Source organism: Cotesia typhae, unplaced genomic scaffold (genome assembly GCF_013202065.1).
Source record: "Cotesia typhae breed Kobodo isofemale line unplaced genomic scaffold, CoteBio_Ctyphae contig_44, whole genome shotgun sequence".
In the NCBI taxonomy this organism is placed as follows: Eukaryota; Metazoa; Arthropoda; class Insecta; order Hymenoptera; family Braconidae; genus Cotesia; species Cotesia typhae.
In genome coordinates, this window is record NW_027423753.1 from 6383289 (window position 1) to 6410941 (window position 27653).

At 28.8% G+C, this 27653-nt stretch overlaps 1 protein-coding gene across 1 annotated transcript; it reads left to right on the plus strand.

Annotated features, from left to right (window-relative positions):
- The first annotated feature begins 7486 nt into the window (after positions 1–7486).
- On the plus strand, positions 7487–26827 carry LOC141528968 (uncharacterized). Its single transcript, XM_074245275.1, has 8 exons — positions 7487–7612; positions 9607–9819; positions 19029–19087; positions 21364–21491; positions 23059–23395; positions 24675–24935; positions 26205–26333; positions 26681–26827. The coding sequence occupies exons 4-7, from the start codon at positions 21402–21404 to the stop codon at positions 26327–26329; spliced, it is 813 nt and encodes a 270-aa protein (XP_074101376.1). The 5' UTR covers positions 7487–7612; positions 9607–9819; positions 19029–19087; positions 21364–21401; the 3' UTR covers positions 26330–26333; positions 26681–26827.
- Positions 26828–27653: the final 826 nt, after the last annotated feature.

Here is a 27653-nt window from a genome sequence, read left to right on the forward strand (position 1 = left end):
TGATTCTGTTATCTTAAAATGATTTTTACTAGTGACAGAATTAATCTCCGTTAAATTATCTTTCGAATAATGCGCAAATTAATTAGACTACGTGGATGCTTCGCATCATAAGTCGTGTAAAATTTTGATAGTAATTTTTCTTCTTGTCCATCACATTATAATGTGAATATATATGTATTGATAAAGGTATTTAGTCGGTGTATATAGCGAATATTTAAGTGAGTATTATAGACTAAGAGACGTCTGAGTAATCTAGAGCAATTTTTGTATAACTTGCTACAAAATCATTTAATTTTCGAAATCTTGATAAGAGCCAAGCATATAAATTCTCAACTTTAAAAGGATCGTCTCATTAAATTCATTAGATTACAAGCCACGCCCAATCTGGAAATCCAAACACACTTTTTATCACATTCAATAAGTGTTTACAGATAGCTACCGATGAAAAAATTGTCGAAATCCTGATAAAAGCCAAGCATATAAATTGTAAACTTTAAAAGAATCGCCTTATTAAATTCATTAAATTACAAGCTACGCCCAATCTGGAAATCCAAACACAATTCTTTTCCCATTTAATAAGTGTTTACAAATAGCTACTGATAGAAAAAATTGTCGAAATCCTGATAAAAGCCAGACATATGAATTATAAACTTTAGAAGAATCGCCTTGTTAAATTCATTAGATTACAAGCTACGCCCAATCTGGAAATCCAAACACACTTCTTGTCATATTCAATTATTCAATAAATGTTGACAAATAGGTTCCGATAGAAAAAATTTTAATTTGATTATGGGAATCCTGATAAAGACTAGATGTGTAAATCATAAATTCTAAAAGGATCATCCTCTTGAAATTTGTAAAAAACACAATAGACTTTATCTGGATAGTCCCATTTATAGACATAAAAAAAACTTTGCCAATTGGCATAACTGGATATTCACATCAGAAATCATCGTACGTATACACTCCAATAGGACTTCTCCATTCCCATTGGATTATTCCACACTGTCATCGGTATTGGTATGTAACAGGAATTACTGCGACAAAAGCACAATAGATTCCGATATAATTTTTTTTTATTGGAATCTATTCGATGTTTTCAACAGGGAAACAGATTTGATTTATATTACTAATAAAATTTCTCTGCAGATTAAATTATTTATTTTTTTTATGGAGTATAACAAAATTGTCAATACTCGTTTAAAAATAATAAAATGTGTACCCTGAGATTTTTAATAGCTTGATAAATTTGTCTATAAATTCGAATATTTTAAAAAATTCGAAAAATTGAAAAATAATATTTGTTTTTTTTTTTTTTAACGGTTATTTACTGATAAAGTTTTTCTTAAATTTTTTATTTTTAATGTACCGATATGAAACTTTATTATATTTAAAAATTAAAAAGTTATTGGTTTCACCCTCATTTTAAAAAATTGAATTCTCGATAGGTCGTTACGTTTTAAGGTCATTTAACGTTATTTTGAGTATTTTTACGAGGATGTCATATATATATATATATATATATATATATATATATATATATATATATATATATATATATATATATATATATATATATATATATATATATATATTAGGGTGTTTCAAAAAAAGACGAATTTTTTTTTTCTTTTGGTGTCTAAAAATTGATAGTATACCTAAAAACAAAAATTTTGGCACCCATGTGAGCTCTTAATATCAATAGTAAGATTTGCCTGTATCCATTTCTTTATTTTCCATTTAAATAACACAGGGAAAATTTTTTTTAATTTTTTAATTTTTATTACTTTGGAACGGTTCATCGTAACAACAATCTGAAAAATGATATTTGTAGAAAATTTTACGCTCTACAAAAAACGTCGGAAGACCAAAGTTCCTCAGATTAACGGCTTCAAAGATATCCGCGGTCAAAGATAACACTAATAAAAAATTTATAATATTTTCCAATAAAACTACAAAAAAAATATCATAGGCTATATTTTTATTATTTTTTATGTTAAATTACTTCAATTCCGTTAACCTGAGACTGTAAACTTTTTTTTTTTACTAATTAATTCAATACTTAACTCACGAAATGCACTAATATATAAATATAAACGTTAAAAATATCTTATAAATGATTTTTTGGTCTCTTTTATAACAAATTTATTTTTTTTTTTTACTAAATATTAAGAAATTTAATTGAACAATTAATTCTTTATAACAAAAACTATATTTACAACTTGTTACAACAATTTTTCAACTTGAAAATATTACAGTTTTATAAAATTACTTTTATTGCAATTAGGATATTGTTTTCTATGTTCTGTCACTACTTGCAACAAATATTGAAGCTGTTCTTCATCTTTCGTTAAGCATCGATTATACTGCTCTATCAATGCCACGCCGCGTTCTGCTACATCATTCACAACTTGAAGTTTCCCGAAATACTCCAAGTTTTCTAAGAAATTCGGATTCTGAGGCCACAAAGTAACATCCTCATCAATGAACTCATACGACAAATCAAACGATTCAAATATATTAATCGATCTCATAGACACAAATTGACTAAGATCTTTATTTAATAATGACTCTAAATTTTTCTTATCTATTATAAAGCGATTTGTTGTAGTTTCATTGGCTTTACAGTTTTTAAGAGCATGAACTATTCTTTTTTTTGTTCCAACTGAAACATTTTTATCAAAGAGAGATAAAACAGACAGCTCGTTGTTTAAATACTACAAGTGATCGGCTAATTTTTGTGAGCATGTCTGTGAAAGACTATTATTAAATCTTTCATATGAAATTAATTCTTTAATCAAAGTTAAATCATTATTAGGTGCTGTTATAGCACACGGCGCAGTGAACCAAGCTTTTAAATAGAATATTATGATAAATAAACAAAGTTCTCGTAATCCATCTATTTCCGATTTAGTAAGATGAAATTCATTTCTGAATAAAAAAATTTTTAAACTACATATTGCTTTAGCCATCCACCTTGCATGATGGACCGGTCCAGGATGCTTAAATGTAATATTTGTGGTAGTAGTACCCAAAAATATTAATGATAATTCCAGAAGTTCACGGTAATCGTCTCGACAATGATCCATCTACAAAAAAAGTTATAAGTCAAAATGAAATTGATTATATAAAAATTTCAAAGTTGAAAAGACTAATTATTATTAACTGATGTGAGGTAAAAGTTGTAAAATATTTCACAAACGCAATTTTAATCGTTAAAGATGATTGAAAGTATAACAGTCATGTGAAACTGATTTTCAATATTTTTAATCACGACGGCAAGTTAATTAATCAGAGTAAAATTGATAATTGAGGAGCTTATTTTCAAAGGGTATCTTTTGATTTTTGATTAATCGAGACAAAAAACTAGTTATCTTCAATTATAAATATTTGTATTGAACTTTTTTTAATTTAGCTATAAAGTGCAATCGATTATGAAGCTGCAATTCGATTTTCATTTATAAATGTTCATAATTCTCAAAGTAATTAGTATTTAAAAGTTCAGAAAACTGGTATTTTAAAATATGAAAAGATACCCTTTTGAAAATCAGCTCCTCAATTATACTGAACTTTATACATTTTTCTTTTCCACTTTAACGTCAGTTAATAATTCTTCAGCGCTGGATTAAAAATTTCACTTCTATTTGATTATTAACGAATTTCAAAATCTCATCTTTGATTGGTGTTATTACTTCCAAAACTTTTTTGTCACAAATACCAGCCGTAAAGTTTGATTGGTCAATTTCATCCCACTTCTTTTTAAATCTCTGATAAATTGGAACGTTTGGGCCAGACGAAGCAGGCCAGTATACTTCAAATGCACTTCGAAGAACAATTTCAAAAATATGGTGTCGGCATGGCAAGTACAACAGTTTTCTACTAAGAGCCTTTTCTACTAATACACACGCACCATTTTTGATTCCTGAAAAAATAAAATGAGAATTGCTAGTGAAGTATCGATTTTTTAGAGTAGTACGGAGAAATCTTTTCAATTTGAAAAAAAAAAAATAACTCATAACTTGGAAATTAATGGTTAATACTAAAAATCTGATTTGATTTAGCATTTAAACATTACGGTAATCAACCATGTTATATTTTTTTTATTAATAAATTATTTACCCATATTTGACGCCGTAGTATCAGAACACAATGCTTTGATGTTGTCAGTATTAATATCCCATTGTTTTACTGTTTTAATAATAGCCGAAGCTTGGTTTTGTCCAGCCCCAGATTCTAGTTTAGGAACTCCTAACAGTTGAAATTTACCTGATGATGATAAAATAATCGGAAGCCGGTCAACTTGTTCTGTACCTGTCATATCTAATAACAGTTTTCCATCAAAATGTAGTACATAATTGTCAGTTTCCAGATTAGTCTTCAGATTTAACGCCGCTTCTTTCCGGAATTTTTCCCTTGCTCGGTGAATAATCACATGACTAAAGTTTACGCTTGCATAATCAATGTTCAAGCTAGATAATAAAGCAGCAATAATGTAAGTCGCCATCCTACTAGTCACGTTAGCTCTATCCAAAGCCGCAGCAAGTTCTGGTGTCATTATATCAATTTTTGGAACTTGTTGTTTTGGCATTTCATCTTCATAATCAGAGATTATACGAGAAGTATTACTTTCCAAAGATTTCTGGGATAATTGAGATGGATGACTTGATATTTTATGATTAGCAACATCATCAGTCTCAACTGCACAATAATAGTTGACATTGTCGTTATCAAACTCTCCGACATTATTATTACTATCATTACCATTATTATTATAGTTTTTATCATTGCTATCAATGTTCTCTTCACTATTATTATCACTATTATTGTTATTATTATCATAATTGCTGATATCAACATCCATGTCTTCGACATCTTCTAAAATTGGTTGAGAATTATATGAAATAAAACCACGTCGACTGGAAGATTTTTGTCCCAAATAAAATAATCTTTTTTCTTTGTCCAGTATATTTAAAACATCTGCATGAGCTACATCAAATAGTTTATTTAATTCATCTTGAAAAACGGATTCCTTTTTTTTTTTGGAGACTTTGACTTTTTCATTTTACGGTTTTTTTGTAAATTCTTCCATCGATTGTGATTTGAGATTAGTTTCAAAAAAGCAGATCTTTTCTCTCTTGTCGGGATTTGTGCCGCACACCAAATTTCAAAAACTTTGTTGATAGTGATTGATATACTTTCTTTAACTGAAAAATTTTTCGTATCAAGATAATAAAATAAAAGCGACATAACCTCTTTCAGAGAGGGTAATTTTTTTCCAACTAATTCACTTAACATATCACCAATCAAGTACACTGTTTTCACCATTATGGTCACAAAATTTATAACTAATACATTTCAACTAATTAAATTAATAATATAACGGATTGAAAAAACAGTCAGTATCAATGAACAAAGACAATGACGAGAAGATATAGTAAAGCGTTGAGAGCAAAGCAACTAAATGAAGTTAGTACCGAACAACCAGGCTTACCAACACAAAGCTTATTAGCTACAACACTCAAATTAAATGAGTATAATACTCTGTACCGACAGAGCTAAATAAAGCTCTGTTGATATTTTTCAAATAAAAAACATTTGATCAAGTTTTATAGTAAATTTAATTGATTTAACGTATTTACAGAATTTTCATATTATTTTGAATAATGTGCAATGATGAGTGTTTGGTGAGTTTGTGTAATAAGGAACTTTACATTTTCCTCTTACAAAAATTTATAAATTTTATAAAATATAAAATAAATTTGTTATAAGAAAGACCAAAAAATCATTTATGTGACATTTTTAACGTTTATATTTATATATTAGTGCATTTCGTGAGTTAAGTATTGAATTAATTAGTAAAAAAAAAAAGTTTACAGTCTCAGGTTAACGGAATTAAAGTAATTTAACATAAAAAATAATAAAAATATAGCATGTGATATTTTTTTGTAATTTTATTGGAAAATATTTGAAATTTTTATTAGTGTTATCTTTGACCGCGGATATCTTTGAAGCCGTTAATCTGAGGAACTTTGGTCTTCAGACGTTTTTTGTAGAGCATAAAATTTCCTACTAATATCATTTTTCAGATTGTTGTTACGATGAACCGTTCCAAAGTAATAAAAATTAAAAAATTAAAAAAATTTTCCCGTGTTATTTAAATGGAAAATAAAGAAATGGATACAGGCAAATCTTACTATTGATATTAAGAGCTCACATGGGCACCAAAATTTTTGTTTTTAGGTATACTATCAATTTTTAGACACCAAAAGAAAAAAAAATTCGTCTTTTTTGAAACACCTAATATATATATATATATATATATATATATATATATATATATATATATATATATATATATATATATATATATTTTTTTTTTTCAAACAGTGTCCCAAAAGTAACGGACACCATTGTAGCATCTGATGAAAAAAATAATTCTGAGACGAAAAGTCCTTAGCCATTTTTTAATTAACCGCATAGATAATTAATTATTAATTAAAAATAAAGTCTCTTTATTTGTTAGAGAGAGAGCGCCAGTGCCCAGTAAAATATGTGCCAAACAAAGACACAACTAACTATATGACTAACTAGCTTCTATATAGCTAACGTAGTCACACACATTTACTTACGCATTCACACGTGCAAGCCTCTTCGTCGGAACGCCCTTGACTGGACACTAATGCTCTCACTCTAACGCATAAATGGATGTTATTTTAATTCATAATTAATTATCTACGCGGTTAATTAAAAAATGGCTAAGGACTTTTCGTCTCATAATTATTTTTTTCATCAGATGCTACAATGGCGTCCGTGTTATAAAATGATAGTTATTTAAAAATTTCTAAATAATTTTTTTTTTTTTCAATAACTTCCAAATTCTTCGATCCATCGACTCGATAAATGTGACAAATTTACACAGAAAAAAAGCTTCACTTGAGCCAAGAAAATATTTTTCTTCCTAATAATTTTTTTGGGCCAAGAAAAATTTATTTTTGACACAAGAAATTTCAACAAAATTAATTCTCTTGCTTTAAGAAATACGTATCTTGATCCAAGAAAATTTATTTAAATTAAGAAAATCTTGTTGTTTTGAGATAATTCAAGAAGTAAATTTTCTTGTCTTGATAAAATTTTTCTCTCGCTCCAAAAAATTAAATATCTCGATAGAAGTAAATTTTCATTAATATTTTTATTGATTAACATGTCAAATAGGAAGATGAAATAATATCGAATCATTTTTTTTCATTCAATATGTATAATTGCACGCTAAAATAATATAAAGTGGATATCAAATAATGAAAAAAAAACTTTTTCTTAATGTAAAAAAATTTTTTTCTCAGCTGAAGTAGGTGGCGTTGCTTCTCTAAAGTATTTATAAATCTTGATAAAATATAAAAATTTATTGTATCAAGTATTTATGATAATTTGAATTAAGAAAAATTTATTTCCATCAAGAATAGAATTACTCGAAAAATTTTTATTTCGGCCAACACAACTTCGGTCTTCCTTCAGGCACCTGAAAATTTTCTTGAGCCAAGAATTTTTTTCTCCGGTCAAGAAATTTTTCTTTCTGTATAGTAGACTTTGCTAAAAAAAATAAAAAAAAAAATTGGTAAGTACTGTACAATTTATTCAACAGTTTTTTGCATGCCACATATTTAGCAATGAAATGCAATGTAAGACTTAGCATCAAATTAACAAAGATGTAACATTTCAGTAACACAGAAAATTATTAAATTCACAAAATGAGTCAAAATTTGTTGTTATATATGTACCTCTTTTTAGATGATAGTCATTGAAAACTTTAATTATTTAAAATTTTCTATTGAAATTGTTTAAAATTATTCAAAAAATCACTGAATTTTTTCATTTTTGCGCAAGAAAAAAAGCGAACATAAATCATACAGTAAAATTCTTCAATTAAATGAAGTTCAAACTAAGAATAATTTCTTCATTCTAAAATTTTTCGAAATTATTCGAAATTATTAAACTTTTTAATTTGATATTATTGATTTGTTATGTCCAAAAATGTTAAAATGCTGTAGCGAAATTCAGTAGAGATTCGGACTAACAATTTAATGAATACACAACGGGGAGTTTTAATTCTCGTTGTTTAATTATTTTTTATGGAAACTTTTGAGAGACGAAACACCACGCCTTCTGAATTGATTGAGTATTTTCATAGATCATAAGAGATAAATTCGATTCGTTCTAAATTAGGCTTTAAAAAATAATTTTTAATAACTTTATTCCAACTTACCATTATAATGTTGTGTTTCTTACTACTTTGATCCTCTAAGGGCAGCTGGATATCACTCTTGAGCCTGGATATTTAATTATAGATTCAAGATTAGATAGAAAAAGGGCTGCTTCCCCAGTAAAGGACCACTCGAGATTTGTTTTACGTGACTTTTATTATAAAACAGCAGCAATAATTAATATAACACAGTCACAAATATTATAACACTTATTAATAACTTTTGGTTAACGTCCAACCAATTTCCCGGACGAATAAGTGTGCAATTTTCCTAATAATTTATAATTACATTGCATTCAAACTTGTCTAAGTGCGGAACAAGTTAAATCCGTTAACCCCTAATTCTACACACGACTCTCGGATTTACCAAGAACTCGCTTGTCTTAAGTACAGCGCAAATTAAAATAAAAGTCTCTTATAAACGCGGATTTTTTTATGTTTTGTATAATAAATAAAATAAATTTCTTTATCAGTATGACTTATTTTACATCAAGTTAATAAATAATCATACACAATCAGATGTATACAATGAAACAAATTAAATTATATGTTATTAAATTGAAATAGATTGATTTTTAAAAATTTCTAGATAGCTTTTCTAAAATCTATCAATTGAATTTGTCCTCATGGTGGAATTTTTCAGCAAATTTCGCTTTTATATGTCTCAGTTAGTCAAATAGGTTTTAAAAATACGATTGGTTGAAAAAATTTTATATATGTGTAATATAACCGAAGACTTGTGATCAGAATAGCGTCTATAATGAATAACAATTGTAATATTATTAAATTGTAAAATCTTGTAATATTACTAGAGATTGAGAAGAGATAGCTAATTTCTGACAAATTTTGATTAAAGCTTATGGAATTTTCTTTCATTTGACCTGTAACATTGTTTTTTTTTAATTAATTATCATAAATTTATAGAGGTTGAAAGCTTTTTTTGAATCAATTTCAAGTAGTTTAAACGTAACATAACTTGAGTGCAATGCAACACTCACAATTCTCAATCAATTACTATGAAAAATTGATATAGAATATCATTGTATGTGAACATGAATGAAGTTAAATATTTTAACTTATATTAGCAACAAATTCTACCTTCCACTTCGGGTATGGCCGAATGGCGCTTTTTTTATTACACAATTTTTTTTTTTTCTTCCAAAAACTTTCTGTACGTTATAAACCTTTGAATTTTTTAATTTTAACTTCTTGCTAAGAAAATAAAAAATTTTCGAAAATCAGGAAGTGATTGTTTTTACCCCGTTTTTCGAAAATCGAATTTTTATCAGATCTTGACCTTCAGGGTCAACCGTTTTCATAATTTTTTTAAATTATTTATTCTCTTACAGATTTTATAACTGCTGCAATAAAACTATACCTACTATTCGATGTGGCGGAACACTTTCATTGAGAGATGGTGTGATATACGACGGTGAAAGGCACTGCAAAAGTTGTAAGCCAGATGAACACGCCGATGAAAAGTCAAAATTTAAAGATGCCTTAAGATCTAAGCTTTCCAAAGGGTCTAGTGTTAAAAAAACATATGAAGAATTAGCTCCAAAGTAAGTTAACAATTCTACAGTATCTATCAACCATTTCTGATTTATGTAGATACAGTATTTGACTGTTTTTAGGTAGATTTCTTTAGAAATATATCTATTGTAGCCGGTCTTATGTCGTTACTTTAAGATAATTTTATCATAATATGTTTCGTTTCATCGAGTAATACCGAAAAATGGCATTAGCTCAAAAGTTTATTAACAGGATTGAGCCCACAGTTCTCAATTGATCTTTATTAAATTTTATGGACTCATTCTGTGGATCAATACCAAGATCAAGTTTAAACATGAGTAAAATCAGCCGGTTAGTTTACAAGTTGTGGGTGTTTGAAATTTTTTTTTATTTTCAGAACTTTTTTAATTTCGCATATTTTATGAAAATAATTTTCCAAATGCAACAGATACATAAAATCTATTAAATTTATCTTAAACTTAATCTAATACGTTCGATTTAAACTATCATTAATCACCCTTTGATACTTTTTTCGATTTATTTCGTAGTTAGTATATTAAAAAAAAAATCTTGAATCTACCATAAATTAATTTTTCGCTTTTATTATCAAATGACTTTCTTCTGTTGTGTAAAAATTTATGTTAATTTACCGGTAATTAATTGTTTTATTTTAGTATTTAGTCCTAGCGTATCAGGCTAATAGACTGGGAACTCCGAGTTTCATATTTATTGAGAATAATAGGTTTGTTGAATAAATTGTACGTGGAATAATTTTAATACATATATTGTTTAAATCAAAAATTAATATCATTAGTTAAATTACAATAATTACAATTATTACACAGTGATTCAAAGTTAACCCTTCTCTTTCATATAACGATTTTACAATATTTTTAAATTCACAAATATTAGTTATTTAAAATGTACCTGATAAAAATTTATGAATCTTGTTGATTTGACTTATTCTTTTGATTTGATTCACTTCACAATTATACTTTACGATGTTAACACTAGGATGTCAGGACAATGAGAGGGATTTCCTTGAGAAAATTATAAGGTGTCGAATTTTAGGGCGTTACTAATTTCCACTCATTGGGGGAACCAAATGTCCAATTATTTGTCTATTTTCTTGGGCCCTCACCCTCTCTCTTAAGTTGTTCAAAAATATCGTATGAGTCCCCTCTACTTGGGTCAGAGCGCAATATAGTTTTCTCACTTACTCTCATGTTCTATTAATCATCTATGTGTTTGTGTATACGTAAGCGCATTTACGCATAGACAAATACATACATTCGTACTGTTTAACAAGAATTTATTTATTAAAAATCGTATGAATAAATGTGCATGTACTTGAATCTAGCATCTCTTTTGTTTTCTAAATTTAATTATTATTTGTAGAAATATTTCTATTTTATTAATTTATAAGTTGTATTATTTTAGAATTTCGTGGTTTAATAATTGTTCATTTTAAATTGTTTAACTTTTAAGTTCTATATTTTTTTTTATCTGTTTCATATTCGTAAAGTTCATTTCTCATTTTATGTTCAATTTTATTATCTAAAAATTATAAAAAAACGTTATTAAAATTTCTTTAGACATTTGTCTTAACACTCAAATTCGGTGATTGAGTTACTCTAAAATCTTTTGGTTTAAAATAAATCCCCTTTTATCTAAAGTTTTGTCATTACTAAAGTATTTCTTATTTGTTTGAACATCATTTTAGTTATTTACTATTATTTTAACATTTTAACATCCGAATAGTTATTTAGCTAAATTATTTATTATTAATTATTATTTAACGTATTTGTTATCATTATTATTTAAACTATTTTTTTCCTAAACTTATTTACTATCTAGACTTTTATTTTTTTTTTTTTGTATTATTTATTTTGGGAGTTCTTATTTTACTTATCTAAAGATAATCTAAAAACTTTCCCAAAAACATTTTGTGTACTTAGGACTATTTGTTCCCTGACGCATCCGAGATAGCCTAAGTACAGTAAAATTTTAGAGAGAGATCGGACGAGACACTTAATGATCACACTCGAATTATCCTTTAAAAAAAAATGAAATAGAATCATACTCGATTTTTTATAATTCATAAATATGTAAAGAAAAATTCTTTACATAACACCACCGCCGTTAGACTGAAGCACGAGTGAAATTTATCAAATGAACGAGTGTGAAGTCAGGTAAGCCTTTCGTTGGATCATATCTATCTTACGTTACTAATTACTCCAAAATTGTTAACTATTCCTATTTCTTCTTGTCTTCTATCCATTGGTGATTGCTGGTGGAGCGTTGACAATAGGATCGACTATTTGCACTGAGAGGTACATCGGTCCGGTGCCGTTGCTGCTGAAGTCTCTTTCATTAGGTTTCGTAAAAATTCTTTTCGAGATATTCTTGTAATCTCTCTGAATTGTCATAGAAGATTCGTTACTCCTTTATCCTTGAGTTTCTTAAACGTTTGGAGCTGTTGCTTTGTTGCTCTTCTTCTTCAGCCCGCTGGTGATGTTAATTGAACTATCCGATTCACTGGAACTAGATTCGTCACCGGATGTCGAGTCAGCTTCTAGGTTAACATCAGGACCTAATGACGGCATTACCTCGTTTGGGTCGATCCGTATTCCATCAGGTTTCTCTGGATGTTTAGGCGGTCTCCCCCTCTTTGGCTAGAGCGCCTACTATTCCCTGCAGAGGAGTCTTCGATGTTCCTACTGTAGGTTCTTTTTCCTGCAGAGAAGTCTTCGGTGTTTCTACTGCAGTTTTTTTTTTTTTTTATAACGATCTCTGTTAAGTTGTTATTCTTCCTCAAATGAACGACTTCTATAATTGTTGACATCTATATGCGAAGAAATCCGTTCTTCGTTTCTGAAAAGTTGATGTTGCTTGGATTCTTCGTGATCTCGTTGAAGCAACTTCTTCGATTCGATCCTAATTTAAACTTCACCGGTTGGCACTGGTCGATGTTTGGTACCTCTCCTCCAAGTACTGTCATGTAGTCCAATCTTCTCTTGAATCGACATCATGGACTCATCTGACGGTGTTGACGTAATTGCTGTAATATTCTTTTGAAGAACCTATTCTAATTTACATAGAATAATCTTACATCTAATTACAAGCAGTTTCTCTTAAATTGACAATTGTGATGTTGTCATAAATACATTTATTTTTACGCTATCACTAGTCTAATAAATCAAAACTGTTTTCTTAATCCATTTTCTCAAATAATCTTTGTTGAATCTATAAAAAAAATATTAACTCGAAGAGTGCCAGTGATGCGCCACCTTATGCACTTCAAGTGAAATCAGTTGGTTAGTCCATCTGATATTGTCTCAATGACAATCTCTGATATCCAGACGGGATATCGTAAACACACAAAATTTATTTAAACTTATAAAATTTTCGATTACAAATTATTGTTACTATTACTTCAAAAATTACCTTCAACGTTTCGTTTACAAATTAATTCCCTTACATTCTCAAAATTACATTTCAAATTTCCATTTATAAATCTATTGTATTCTAAAAATTGATTTCAAATTTTTAGGCGGACATAGCAGTTAGAGCGAGTAACCCTTTTAACAGTCCTTTCAATTTTACTGTCGGTTTTTCTGATTTGGAACTAGCTTCCAATTCGTGGATTGCCAAACCGAAATGATTGGCGTTCGCCTTCTTTGTCCAGTACACCTGTCTTGTCTCTGTAAACCTACTTTTAAGTCGTGTGTCGCTTAACTTCTGTATCTGTAAGCCCTTGTCGTTAGGCTGTCTGTTTGTATTTGAAAATCGTACCGTATCATTATTTCTGTTTTGTAATAGATCTTTCGTAACTGTAAAATTTATTTTCACTGGTTTTTTGTTAGTTGGGTCATTGATAACTTCATCTGACTTGCTGGAGATGTCTTCTCCAATTGCGGAGTCAGGTTCCGAATCTGTATCGGGGTCCAATAAAGGGGTCACCTCGTGTGGGCTGAGCCTCCTTTCTTTGAATTTCGCCCGATGCTTACGTGGTCTACCCTCCCTTTTTAGGGGCATCCACAACACCGTTTTGCTGTATAGAAGTGTTCCGGACTTCTACTACAGGCTCCATTTTCTGCAGAGAAGCATTCTGGGCTTCTACTGCAGGTTCTCTTTTCTGCAATGAAGCATCCTGGGCTTCTACTGCAGGTTCTGTGAAACGATCTATTGCTCTCTGTTCTATCTGTATTGTCTGTACTTCTAAATTTTCTGTCGACTTTTCTGACTCACTGGTGGACGACTCGTATCCAGTGTCAGAGTCAGGCTCTCGGAAATGATCTGTTAATTTTTTAGTATTAACTACTTCACGATAAATATCCGATTGAACGATTTGTAGGCATTCTTTCGCGGTATGCCCTATACGATCACAAATCTGACACGCTTCGGTCGTAAGTTTCGCTGTGAAATTTTCAGAATTCTCTATTTTTCTACTTTTAACTTCCAATATCTTTGTTCCGTTTCTTAATTCTCGACGCACTTTTAATTTTCTTTCTATTCTAATCGCGTTGGTTAAAGCTTCTTCGATATTATTACAAATCGGCATTCGTTCGTCAATTTCATTATTTAAATTTTGTGTAAATATTTCTAAAATTGCGGTATCTACCGTTGTTCTAAAATTCAGAATTGCTTCCGCGCTCAAATTCGAATAATTGCCTGAATGGCATTCTATGATTTCTCTACCTTTTCTTCTTATTCGATTCAAGAAATCTATAACCGGCTCTTCTATTTGTTGATACATACAACCTAATTCGCCTTGTAGCTGATAAATTGACTTTGATGAAACATAAATTCTTAATTAGATCTTCGATCGTATTAGGTATGACGTAGTTTAGCGATAGTTTAACATTGGCACTTAATTTCGCGAGGTAAATTAATTTCACGAGGTTCGCTTCTGCAGCGTCCGGCAGAATTTGTTTCGCATCTCGACAGCAACTTATAAAATCTATCAATTCTTCTGAGTCTCCCTCGAAACGAGGTACGAAGGTAAGTGCGTCATGTAACGATATGTTTTGACTGTCGGTTAGTTCCATGTCGTTAATGTTTTAAATTTTTGTATTTGTCCCTAGTGTTTGATGGTAAACCCTCTGTAAGGGTGCTTGCTCGTGTCCTCTCAAAAATTCAAAAATCATTCATTCTATTATTTTAAAATTACTGAAATTATCGTGTGTAATTCCGTAAAATTTCCGAGTCAAAAAAAATTTAAATGTCAATAAAACTTCATTAATTAATCTTTTCCTCAATTATCAGATTTCAAAATTCGACTCATTGGTATTCTTCCAATAAAACGAACACGTACTTTCATTCCTATTAAAACTCTTTCTTTAGATTCTCAATCAACGACTGTAATATTAACTTTAACACTTTAATAAATTTTAATTAAAATTTTTTTTTTTTTTTTTTTTTAAAATAAAAAAAAACTTTAAACTCTCAAAAAAAATTTTCTGTGAAATATCTTTAATAACTCTATTTTCTCAGTAAACAGAACTTCGGTGTCCCTGTTCGAGCGCCAAAATGTTGTGTAAAAATTTATGTTAATTTACAGGTAATTAATTGTTTTATTTTAGTATTTAGTCCTAGCGTATCAGGCTAATAGACTGGGAACTCCGAGTTTCATATTTATTGAGAATAATAGGTTTGTTGAATAAATTGTACGTGGAATAATTTTAATACATATATTGTTTAAATCAAAAATTAATATCATTAGTTAAATTACAATAATTACAATTATTACACAGTGATTCAAAGTTAACCCTTCTCTTTCATATAACGATTTTACAATATTTTTAAATTCACAAATATTAGTTATTAGTTATTTATTTAAAATGTACCTGATAAAAATTTATGAATCTTGTTGATTTGACTTATTCTTTTGATTTGATTCACTTCACAATTATACTTTACGATGTTAACACTAGGATGTCAGGACAACGAGAGGGATTTCCTTGAGAAAATTATAAGGTGTCGAATTTTAGGGCGTTACTAATTTCCACTCATTGGGGGAACCAAATGTCCAATTATTTGTCTATTTTCTTGGGCCCTCACCCTCTCTCTCTTATAATTTATATTATAAATAATATAAATTATTTTTATTTATATTATATTTATATTATATATATATTATAATATAATAACCATATTATTATTATTATTATTATTATTATTATTATATATATTTAATTTACAAGCATGTATGGAATACACTCACATTTTATACTTGTAAAGGTGGATCCTAGGAACTCCGCCGTCCATCTTACGGCATGAAATAAATTATTTTTATTTATATTATATTTATATTATATATATATTATAATATAATAACCATATTATTATTATTATTATTATTATTATTATTATTATTATTATTATATATATATATTTATATATAAATAAAAAAACGTTATTAAAATTTCTTTAGACATTTATCTTAACACTCAAATTCGGTGATTGAGTTACTCTAAAATCTTTTGGTTTAAAATAAATCCCCTTTTATCTAAAGTTTTGTCATTACTAAAGTATTTCTTATTTGTTTGAACATCATTTTAGTTATTTACTATTATTTTAACATTTTAACATCCGAATAGTTATTTAGCTAAATTATTTATTATTAATTATTATTTAACGTATTTGTTATCATTATTATTTAAACTATTTTTTTCCTAAACTTATTTACTATCTAGACTTTTATTTTTTTTTTTGTATTATTTATTTTGGGAGTTCTTATTTTACTTATCTAAAGATAATCTAAAAACTTTCCCAAAAACATTTTGTGTACTTAGGACTATTTGTTCCCTGACGCATCCGAGATAGCCTAAGTACAGTAAAATTTTAGAGAGAGATCGGACGAGACACTTAATGATCACACTCGAATTATCCTTTAAAAAAAAAATGAAATAGAATCATACTCGATTTTTTATAATTCATAAATATGTAAAGAAAAATTATTTACATAACACTTCTATTACAAATCCTATTTTTTAGGTAGATGTCTCTAAATATTTATTTGTTGTAGTTGGTCTCATATCATTATTTGCAAAAATATAAAAAATGAATCTTATCTATGACGGGTGTGGCCGAATGGCGCCTTTTTTTTGAAAAATGTAATTATTCTTACAAAAATTAAATTAAAAACTTGTGAATTTAATTTGATAATGTTAAAAGAGCCATTATGCTAAAAGAGCATACAGAAATTATTTATTTTGCCAATCACTTTGCAAATATATTCTAAGCTAAAAATTGAAAAAAAAATTCGAAAGCCAAAAAAAGCGTATATATAATTATCCCCCATGTAACGTAAACTGGCCACTAGCATTTTTGGCGATTATATAAAACAGTGCTGACTTAACGCTGACATGAACCTCTTTTTCAAAGATAAAAAAATTTAGGAAAATGATTAACCCTAAAAGCCATCCCTGCAACTTCCCGCTAACTCCATACCTAAGCGCGCAACATTACACACATTTTGTTTTGAGTTCTTCGAGCTAAAAAATATGATTTTCGTGTTACTTCGAGCTCTCTGAACTCAAAGAGATAGCTGTTGTATGCTTTTGAGCTCTTTGAACTCAAAAGTCTCATAGAAGCGTCAAAGAACACAATTTTTTGAATTTTTAAACTGCAATATCTTTTGAATGAATCAACCGATTTTCTCGCGGTTTATGGCGTTCAACGCAATTTTAAAAGCTCTTTAAATTTCAGAGCGCGAACTAGTCAGACTAAAAATTTCATAGAAATTCTGAAAAAAAAAAACATTTTTTTCAATTTTTCTCGATAACGATATCTCACGAACGAATTTCTTATTATTTTTGAAAAAGGGGTTCATGTCAATGTTAAGTCAGCCCTGTTTTCTATATCCACCAAAAATGCTGGCAGCCAGTTTACGTTACATCTAGAGATACACAGACGTGTTTATGATCCTAGTAGTAGTTACATTCACAGCATAATCCACTCCCATTTCAGCTGCTGAATGTTTTTAACTTCCCGCTAAGAAAATAAAAATTTTTTTTTTTTAATTATTATTTCCATAATAGATTCCCAAATGCTGCAGTTGAAATGACCTTTAAATCTATGGAATCCAATATGTATTACTGGAAAGGATCCGATCCAGTGATGCCTAAAATTAGCGGAGCCATAACGGAATTGTACGAGTTATTGCAAAGGAGTGAATGGAATGAACGCCTGAAATATTCCGGAGGCGAACTTTCAACAAAGTTGATTCCGTGTGCGAATGAAAATTCTCTATTACTATGGAACCCTGATTTTACCCAAAAATTCAAAGATTGTGAGCAGATTTTCATGGATGGCACATTTTCCCGTTTCCCATTGATAGCGAAAAAAAAAGATTTACGCACGCACAGTTTATTTACTGTTCATGCCCTGTATGAAAATACTGTAAGTACATAAGTCACAATTTGTCTACTATTGTAAATAGTAAATAAGTTCAGTAAATAGTAAATAAGTTTAGATATAGAAAAAAACATAATTTAAAAAAATTTGGAAAAGAACTTCGCATGAACTCTCTCTCTCGTCATCTTGACCCCGAAGTGTGCGGATCGCCCAATTAGCTAGGGACCAGGTTTCTCTCACGTAGCTAAATAGTTTTTTTTAAATATTGAGTCTTCGGTCTGAGCCTCTCGTTAGAACGCACCCTCGTGCGGGAGTCTCGCCAGAGACTCCCGTCGAGGAATCGTTAGTAAAAGATCTCCGGGTTTACGGATCGTTTCAAATATTAGTTAGTGGCCAGTATTTCTCCCACGTAAACTAAGAAGTGTAAACTAAATAACAAAAGTAGAAGCTAGCGAAATTAAATGTTTAATAGAATAAAATAAAATTATACAGTGTGAGTGTGTGTCGATAACCAGGTATAATTAAATTCAAATTGTAACTTAAACCATGTAAATTTAATTTCTTGTCAATATACGTTCTTAAAATTACAATCTAAAAAGTACAATTAATTATATATATAAAAAAAATACAACAAAAAGACAACCGCACCGTTTTCCTACATTCTTCTAGGTTCTCAGTCTAGTGGTTGAAAAATACCAGGACTAAAATAAATTTTTAATAAATTATGTCCAAACTTTGGACGTAACACTGAGCTATCGATAATAATATTGATCCAAAATGGATTTTGATACTGCTAGCTTGACACCCTCTAAAAATTATGTTTATATATTTATCACAAAATCAGAAACCTACAATTAGTACTAAAAATGTTATGTTTGATTTTTCTTTTTGATTTCAGATATTTCCTATAGCTTGGGTTTTCATGCACGGTAAAACTGAAGCAATTTATATATTAGGGTGGGTCAAAAAAATCGAATAATTTATTTTTGATTTTATACTCTGAAAAATAGGTTCGTAGACACCTAAAAAGAATTCTCTCCAAGTATAAGCTCTTAATTATAACGGGAAGGTCCTCCGCTTTGCGGGTTTCTATTTTTTTCGAATAATCAGATAAAAAAATTTATATCTCGCTTCCAACTGCTTGGAAAAATATTCCGTGGCATAGATTTTGTGAGAAATTGAATGCTTTACAAAAAAGGTCTCTTATGACTTTTTCAAAAACTCAACCGATTAAAAGATATTCATAGTTGAAGTTTGGCTATTTTAAGGAAAATATTCGTTTTTATTATGAATTTTATAAGTCGATGAAAAAAATTATTTCGGATTGCGGAACTCATGATTTTGTAGGAAATTTACTGCTCTACAAAAATGGTCTCTTATGATTTTTTGATTAAGTGAAGCCGTTACGAGATATTCATCGTCAAACATTAACGAATATCAATATTTCCAGTTTTTGATCAATAATTCGATAAATTTTAATTTAAACTATGAGTTTCAGGAAAATTTACATAAATTTGAGTTTCGATCGATAAAGAAATGTTATAAACAATTTTTTTAATATTGTTTTCAGTCTTGAGCTTGTTTGATTGCATTAAAACAAGAAATTAGAGCATTTTTTCGACATATAGCCAATGATTAGTTTAATTTGAAGTGAATGACATATTTCTTTGTCAAATTTAATATGAAAAGTATTGAATCAAGTGAGAAACAACCAGTATTTAACTTTTTTATAGATAAATTTTTTATTGAATTATCAATTGCAATATAATTGTCTATATTTTTAACATAACAGTACGCTATTACTATAAATAATTTCTTTTATTACAATTTGGGAATGTTTTTTGATGTTCTTTGACAACTTGCAATAAGTACTGGAATTGTTCTTCATTTTTTGTCAAGCATTGATTATATTCACTGACTAATGCAACAGCTCACTCTGCTGAATCATTGACAACTTTTAGTTGTTGAAAGTATTCTTTATTTTCGAGATAACTCTCATTAGTAGGCCATAATTCAACATCGACATCAAGAAAGTCATACGGTAGATCGAAGATTTTGAAAAGATTTAATGACTTTTTAGACACAAAGTCACTCAGAGTTCTCTGCGCCAATGAATTCAAATCTTTTTTAGCAATTACAAATCTTTTAGCTTTAGAATCTGTACCTTCACGAGTATTAACAGCTTCAACAATACGTTTTTTTACTTCTAATGGAACGCCATCGTCAAACAGTGATAAAATGGCAAGTTCATCGCTCAAATACCATAAGTGCGAAATCATTTTTTCACACGTAGCTGAAGAAATCAAAGGATTGATATGTTTGTACTCCAATAAATTTTTCATAAACTGCAAGTCATGATAAGCAGCAGTTGTTGCAGAAGTTGATGAAAACCAAGCTTTTAAATACAATGTGACTATAAAAATACAGAAATGACGAAGACCATGCAATTCTTTCTGAGAGAGTTTGAATTCATCTCTGAATAGATACATTTTCAAACTATAAATGGCCTTAGCCATCCATCTAGCATGATGAACAGCACCAGGACGTTTGAAAGAAATCTTTTCTTGAGGCATTTCTCCAAGGAAAATCAATGATAATTCCAATAATTCTTTATCTAACTTATTATAACATTTCTTTATCGATCGAAACTCAAATTTATGTAAATTTTCCTGAAACTCATAGTTTAAATTAAAATTTATCGAATTATTGATCAAAAACTGGAAATATTGATATTCGTTAATGTTTGACGATGAATATCTCGTAACGGCTTCACTTAATCAAAAATCATAAGAGACCATTTTTGTAGAGCAGTAAATTTCCTACAAAATCATGAGTTCCGCAATCCGAAATAATTTTTTTCATCGACTTATAAAATTCATAATAAAAACGAATATTTTCCTTAAAATAGCCAAACTTCAACTATGAATATCTTTTAATCGGTTGAGTTTTTGAAAAAGTCATAAGAGACCTTTTTTGTAAAGCATTCAATTTCTCACAAAATCTATGCCACGGAATATTTTTCCAAGCAGTTGGAAGCGAGATATAAATTTTTTTATCTGATTATTCGAAAAAAATAGAAACCCGCAAAGCGGAGGACCTTCCCGTTATAATTAAGAGCTTATACTTGGAGAGAATTCTTTTTAGGTGTCTACGAACCTATTTTTCAGAGTATAAAATCAAAAATAAATTATTCGATTTTTTTGACCCACCCTATTATATATCTATATTCAAAGAAATTTTTAAAGAATTTGGAGAGTACGATAAAACTGTAATGTGCGACTATGAGCAGGCAATGAGAAATGCAGTAAAAGGAATATTACCTAAAGCTAAACTCCAAGGGTGCTTTTTTCACCGTGTACAGGTGAGAGAGTCACAATAAAAAATTATTCGAATTCAATTTTTTAAATTGCTCAATTTAGATAAAAAAATTTAGAAATCGGTTGACTGTGCAGGCCTATTCTACAACTTCCAGCTAAGTTTGAATTTAAAGTGCCTTAAAATGAGTTTTTCGATTAACATTTGAAATTTTCAAGCTCAAAATGTATTTATTAAACGACTATAACTTTTGAATACCTTGTTCGATTTTATTTTTCAAGAAATTATTCGACGCAGTTTTTAAAGTACTGACAGAAAACGTATAGGTTTATATTGATCGGTTGAGAAATCTAGAAGATATTTGAAAAAAAATAATGAAAAACACAATTTTGTGGATTTTTAAATAATTATAACTTTTGAATGCATCGTTTGATTTTCATTTTTAAAAATGCATTCGACGCGGTTTTTTATGTACAAAAAGATAACTCACAGGTTTATATTGATTGGTCGAGAAATCTGGAAGATATCCTCAGAAAATATCAAAAAACAAAATTTTATGAATTTTCAATTCACTGCTTGAGTTCTCAACCGATCTTTATAAAATTTTGTGGGTTAATTCTATGAATCATTACCAACATAAAGTTCGAAGTTGTGGATGTTTGAAAATTTTTTTCTTCGATAAATTTTTTATGTTGTTAATTTATTCAAAATAATATTTTTACCGTGAAAGAGAATTCAAACATATTGATTTTACTTTAAGGTTAACTTAATAATCTTTTAATGATTTTTTAAATTTATTTCGTGACTTAAAATATTTTGAAAAATTTATTAATCAACACATTGATAGCTTTTATCGTATTACAATTTATCCGCCGTATGAGCTAGCTAAAACCTATTGAATGAATCGTCAAATTTGTATAAATATATCTTTAATTAAGCTATAATTCGTTTACTTTTGAACTTTTTTTATAACATCTTCAGCGGCTTTGAAAATTTTTGAAATTTTGAACAAACGTATTTCATCACTTATTATTAATTACTATAGATTTGTTAAATAAATGTACCTATTCATATCATTTGTCACTGGTGGGACAAGTACTAAATCGTCTACATCAAGTTGTTTATTAAAAAGACTTTCATATTATTTCAACCTTACAAACATTATTGTTTATATATTTAACTATTAATTATTTAGGATAATTTAAAAAAAAATAATTAAAAAAGACAAATAAAGGATTTAGCTTGTTGATAACCCGATCTTGATAAACTTAGGTGTTAATTAATAACGAACATAACAAAATTTGTTCTTTAAGCTATAATAATAAATATGTTAGTTAATAACAAACATAAAATAAATTTATTCTTAAAACTATTAAAACAACATTCAATCCGGATATAAGTTAGTACGGCTAAAAAGTTATAATAGAAAAATCGATTTTCTTATTGATTAAAAAACATTTGCTTTACAAATTAGTAAAATATAAACTTTTAATAATAAATTAGGACTAAATTAGAATGAATTAGAGAAATTTTTAAATTTTAGTCATTTTCCCATTTCGCATGGAATGCCCCTTTTTTCTAAAACTAAAAATTTCAAAAATTTTAACTTAAAGGCACTCCAAAAATACGCTCAAGAAATTGGCTTTTGGAAGAAAATAAAGGATGATGAAGAGGCCAGAAAGCATTTTAGATTATTAATGGCAGTTGCAACATTACCTGCGGAAAGAATGCACGAAGGATTTGAAACAGTTAAACGTAAATTACCTCAGAAGTATGCCGCAGTGTTCGAACCAATGTTTCAATATTACGAAAAAAATTGGTTAGTGAAACGTGACTCACAGAAAATGTCAGTTTGGAAAACCAGGAACAACACCAATAATTACTGCGAGTCGTACCATGCTTGGTTAGCTTCTGTTCTCCAAAGAAGACTAAGGCCATGGAAACTCATTCGTAAGAATTTGAAAATTTTTTACTTTTTGGTAGATTTTATAAAAATCCAACTATTACAGCCATCCTCATGGCGTAACTTTTAAAAAATTTAGCCATTTTTTGACTTAGTTTGTCGAGCTGAGTCAGAAAATGTAATTCGTTGAAAAGTTTATGTATGTATATATATATATATATATATATATATATATATATATATATATATATATATATATATATATATATATTTACACGATATAACGCGGCTTGACAGCTCGATAGCGTTTTCAATTTATAATCGATTCTTCTCAAACTCAACATGCTTTATCTATCCACCAAAATCAAGATTAAGTTCGAGGATGAGCTTAATCAGGCGAGTAATTTGAAAATGACAGGATTTTGAAATTTTAAAAATCGTAATAATTGCTGTTTTTACCACTTCAACTTGGTATAATTACTAAACTAGACATTAAGATATTAAAATTCGGTAAGTTGCATTGTAAAGCTCTTTTAATAAGCTTCAATCTTCACTACTCAGAAGTTTTAATAGCCTCAATATTACTCGTTTTAGAGTTCGTTTAATGAAACAGTTTTGCTGTTGCAACCGTTTTAGAATTATTGTCTGCATCATAGTTTAATCATGATGTACATTCAATAATTACGATATTGATCAGTCTTTCGTGTAATGTTTTCGGGTAAGTTGTCAGTAAATATGTCACAAATTAGTTCTAAATATTGTTTTGTTCAATTTAAATTCTAACCGGTTTCAAAATTCTGATTAGCTTTTTTTTTATTTTCTTCAGTGGCTTTGAAAATTTTTGTAGTTTTTAACAAATGCATTTCGTCACTTATTATTAATATTAATTATTCTATGTTCGTTAAATAAATCTACCTATCCATGTCGGACTTGGCGCTTTTTTTTAATTCAACTTATAGATCAGGAGAAGAAATAGCAAAAAGATTGGAATAAGTTCATAACTATTAAGTAATCATGGAATTTTTCGTTACATTGTATTAGGTAAATTTTATAGTAAACTATCAATTGCATTAGTCTTCGTGTCGGAATCAACCTAAAATTTTGTGATACTGTCTTTTAAATATATGAGTAAGGTTTGAAAGAAGCAGTGGTTGAAATGTTTATGTATGTATACTGCTACATAATTTTTTTATGTTACTACAACATGAATTTCCATGTTGTTGTCACAAAAATGTATGATTAGGCAGCACCTATTTTTTCCCATGTATTAATGACATAATAAATGTTATATTAATGTTTAAAAAACCAATTAAAAAAATTTTTCAGGTGTACTTTTAGATAAAATGGACGAATCTGAGCGAAAATTAAAATCTATAGAGGAAGGATATGACCCGAGCCGGAAAAATATTAAAAATTTAATTTCAAAGGGCATTATGAATGAAGCTGCAGAGAAGTTGGAGCAGAATGTGATTTCCTTGACATTGTTTTTGAAACAAATGAGTAACCAATTGCAGAAAAGAAAACACAATTTTGAGGAACCCAGTGATGGATCTGCTTCGGAAGAAGAAATCGAGGAGCAAAAGAAAGGTAATCAAAAAACATTTGTTAAAACAAAATTCTTGCGGTGTAATATGGGTCTGGGAGCTTCAATAAAAAGGTTTTTTTCTTTCTTTTTTTTTTCCATTTTAATTAAATATTACAACATGTCTAGAATATTGTTCTGAACTTTAACGTCGATTGGAGTAAAAATTGAGAAGATAGAGCTTTAGAAAGTTTGGCGTTAAGGTCAGTTCGGCTGAACGCCCAAAACTTTAAACATGTTTTACTCGAAAAAAAATTTTCAAAGTTAGTTGTGAAGAGTTCTCGAAAACTACTGAACCGATATTGGAAAAATTTGGCAAGCATCTTTGAGATGCTATTGAAAGGAACTCGGAGAAAGGATTTTTTTTTCAATCACAATTAATTTTAAAACATCCAAATGTAGATCGAATTTGACCGAAATTTGAATTTTTTTTTAAATTCTGCCAAAAATCCAAATTTCAATTTAATCTTTTCTTCTTCGTCCAAGTTCTAGCTTAAGGTATTGAATAAAAGAACCAATTTGATTTTTCTTTCTACATGATCTTCTCATGATTTATCATCGTGCTCTCAACGCGAAAGTACCTTCTTTCGGAGGGGTCTCCGGAAAAGACATCACAATAGCTGAGTTATAAATATTTTTCAACAAAAATTTCAGAAAATGGTTATTAAGTATAGATCTTCAATACAAAAAAAAAAAAAGTTAGGAAAACGATTGACCCTAAAAGCCATCCCTGCAACTTCCCGCTAACTCCATACCTAACCGCTCATCATTTCACATATTTTGTTTTAGAGCTTTTCGAGCTCAAAAATATAATTTGCGTGTTATTTTGAGCTCACTGAGATCAAAGAGATGTCTGTTTTATGCTTTAAAGCTCTTTGAGCTTAAAAGTTTAGTAAAAGTTTCATAGCCGTTAAAAAGTTATTCGAAAAAAACAGTTTTACGAATTTTTTATTTTTGAGATTGCTCAAAATCTAGTGAACCAAATCGATTCAAATTCTTACGAAATATAATGGCAATGATCCTCTTTGGATAAAACCTATCTAGATCTGATACACACACACACACACACACACACACACACACACACACACACACACACACACACACACACACGCACACGCACTATTTTTTCACGGGGTAAACCGAAATCCCCTTCCCCTTGGAGGATCTTGTGCAAGACCTATAACTATAAATGTTTTTTTTATAATATATAAATAATTGTAATGAAATATTGCGTAAAAAAATTAATAAAAAATACCGTTGTTTCTTTAAAGATGAATCACTCATGGTTCAAACGAATGAACGGACGAAAAGGATCAGAATAATTTCAAATGAACAAATCGCTCTACCAAGTATTCGCAATATTATGACAAAATACGAAAACATTTTAGATGAATAGATAAGTAAGTAAATAAATACACAGAAAAAAAAATTAACTTGAATCAAGTAAATAATTTTGAAGAATTTAATCTTCTTGATTTGAGTAGAAAAAATTTAAAAGTAATAAATTTTTCTTGGCTTAAATAAATTTGATCTAATTCCAGAATTTTTCGACTTGATTCAAGACCGTAAAACTCTTCAAAATTATTTTCTTGGTCCTAGGATTTTTCTCTTGATTCAAGTTAATTTTTTTTTGGCGTAGATACAAGAAAATTTGAATAAGACTTGAATTTAAAATTCAAATAGAAACAAGAGAATTAAAATTTGAATATGAAAAAAGAACAGCATTAAAATTATTGATAATTTACAGATGGAACTCGTACGGAAGAGAAAATACGAAATGAACCAGAGTTGAGATGGTTGAAAAAATTTGCGATTCCGAAACGAAAATTAATCATTCTCAAGCGTGATGAGTTTGAGAAAATAAAAAAAAATAAGAAATCGTTTAATCGCAAAGGTTATCTTGTATATATTTTGGAAAACATGAGCTAGAAAATGTTTATATGTTGTTAATTACTCGTTCAAATATTTGTTGTAAAGCACTTATTTTTTTCAATTATAACTGATTAAAAATGCCCATCCTACTGTGTAAATTACTTGTTGAATTTGTTGGTGTAATGTACTTGTTCGTTCAAATTATAACTTATAGCAAATGTCCATCCTACACGAGGAAATTACACGCAAAAAAAATCCTAAAATTACATTATAAATAGTAATAAGTGTCCTGTCGCATAAAAAACTAAAAATATTACAATTCAAAATAACATTTTTCTAAATTCAAACTTCGAGTGTTAGTTTTCAAAGCTTTTAATGTACCATTTACATTTTAGAATGTAACTCTTACAAAAGCTGTTATAATTACAATCTGAAACTGTAATTCTTCCAGCTTCTATTACGAAGTGCCACATGACACTATGTGATGTAATTTTTCAACTTTTCTTTTTTCCGTGTATTTGGCTACTCCAAAAAAAGAATATCCTCCCACCAACCTGATCATGCAATTTGGACCTAGCTTGTTCTTCTGAGGACAGAGCACTTAGAACAAATGTCCAACCTACCCGTAGAAAAAATTTTAACTACTCCGGAAAAGATATATCCATCTACAAATCTGATATTACAATTGAGGAAGTACGAGCATCAAGGCAACTTTTGATATAAGGCTTTATATTTTTTTAATATGAAGTTTAAATATGTCTAAACAAATTCCAAAAATTTGAAGGAGATTGCCCGATCATTAAAATAAATAATTAACTCTGAAGTTAAGGAATTTAACATTGGACTTA

What these genes read in the sequence shown, in the direction of transcription:
- LOC141528968 (XM_074245275.1), top strand. Translation starts at nt 21,402, where the DNA reads ATGTGCGACTATGAGCAGGCAATGAGAAATGCAGTAAAAGGAATATTA. An exon ending in GCTTTTTTCACCGTGTACAG is followed by an intron (nt 21,492 to 23,058) that starts GTGAGAGAGTCA and finishes TTTAACTTAAAG; the next exon opens with GCACTCCAAAAATACGCTCA. An exon ending in AATCGAGGAGCAAAAGAAAG is followed by an intron (nt 24,936 to 26,204) that starts GTAATCAAAAAA and finishes GTTTCTTTAAAG; the next exon opens with ATGAATCACTCATGGTTCAA.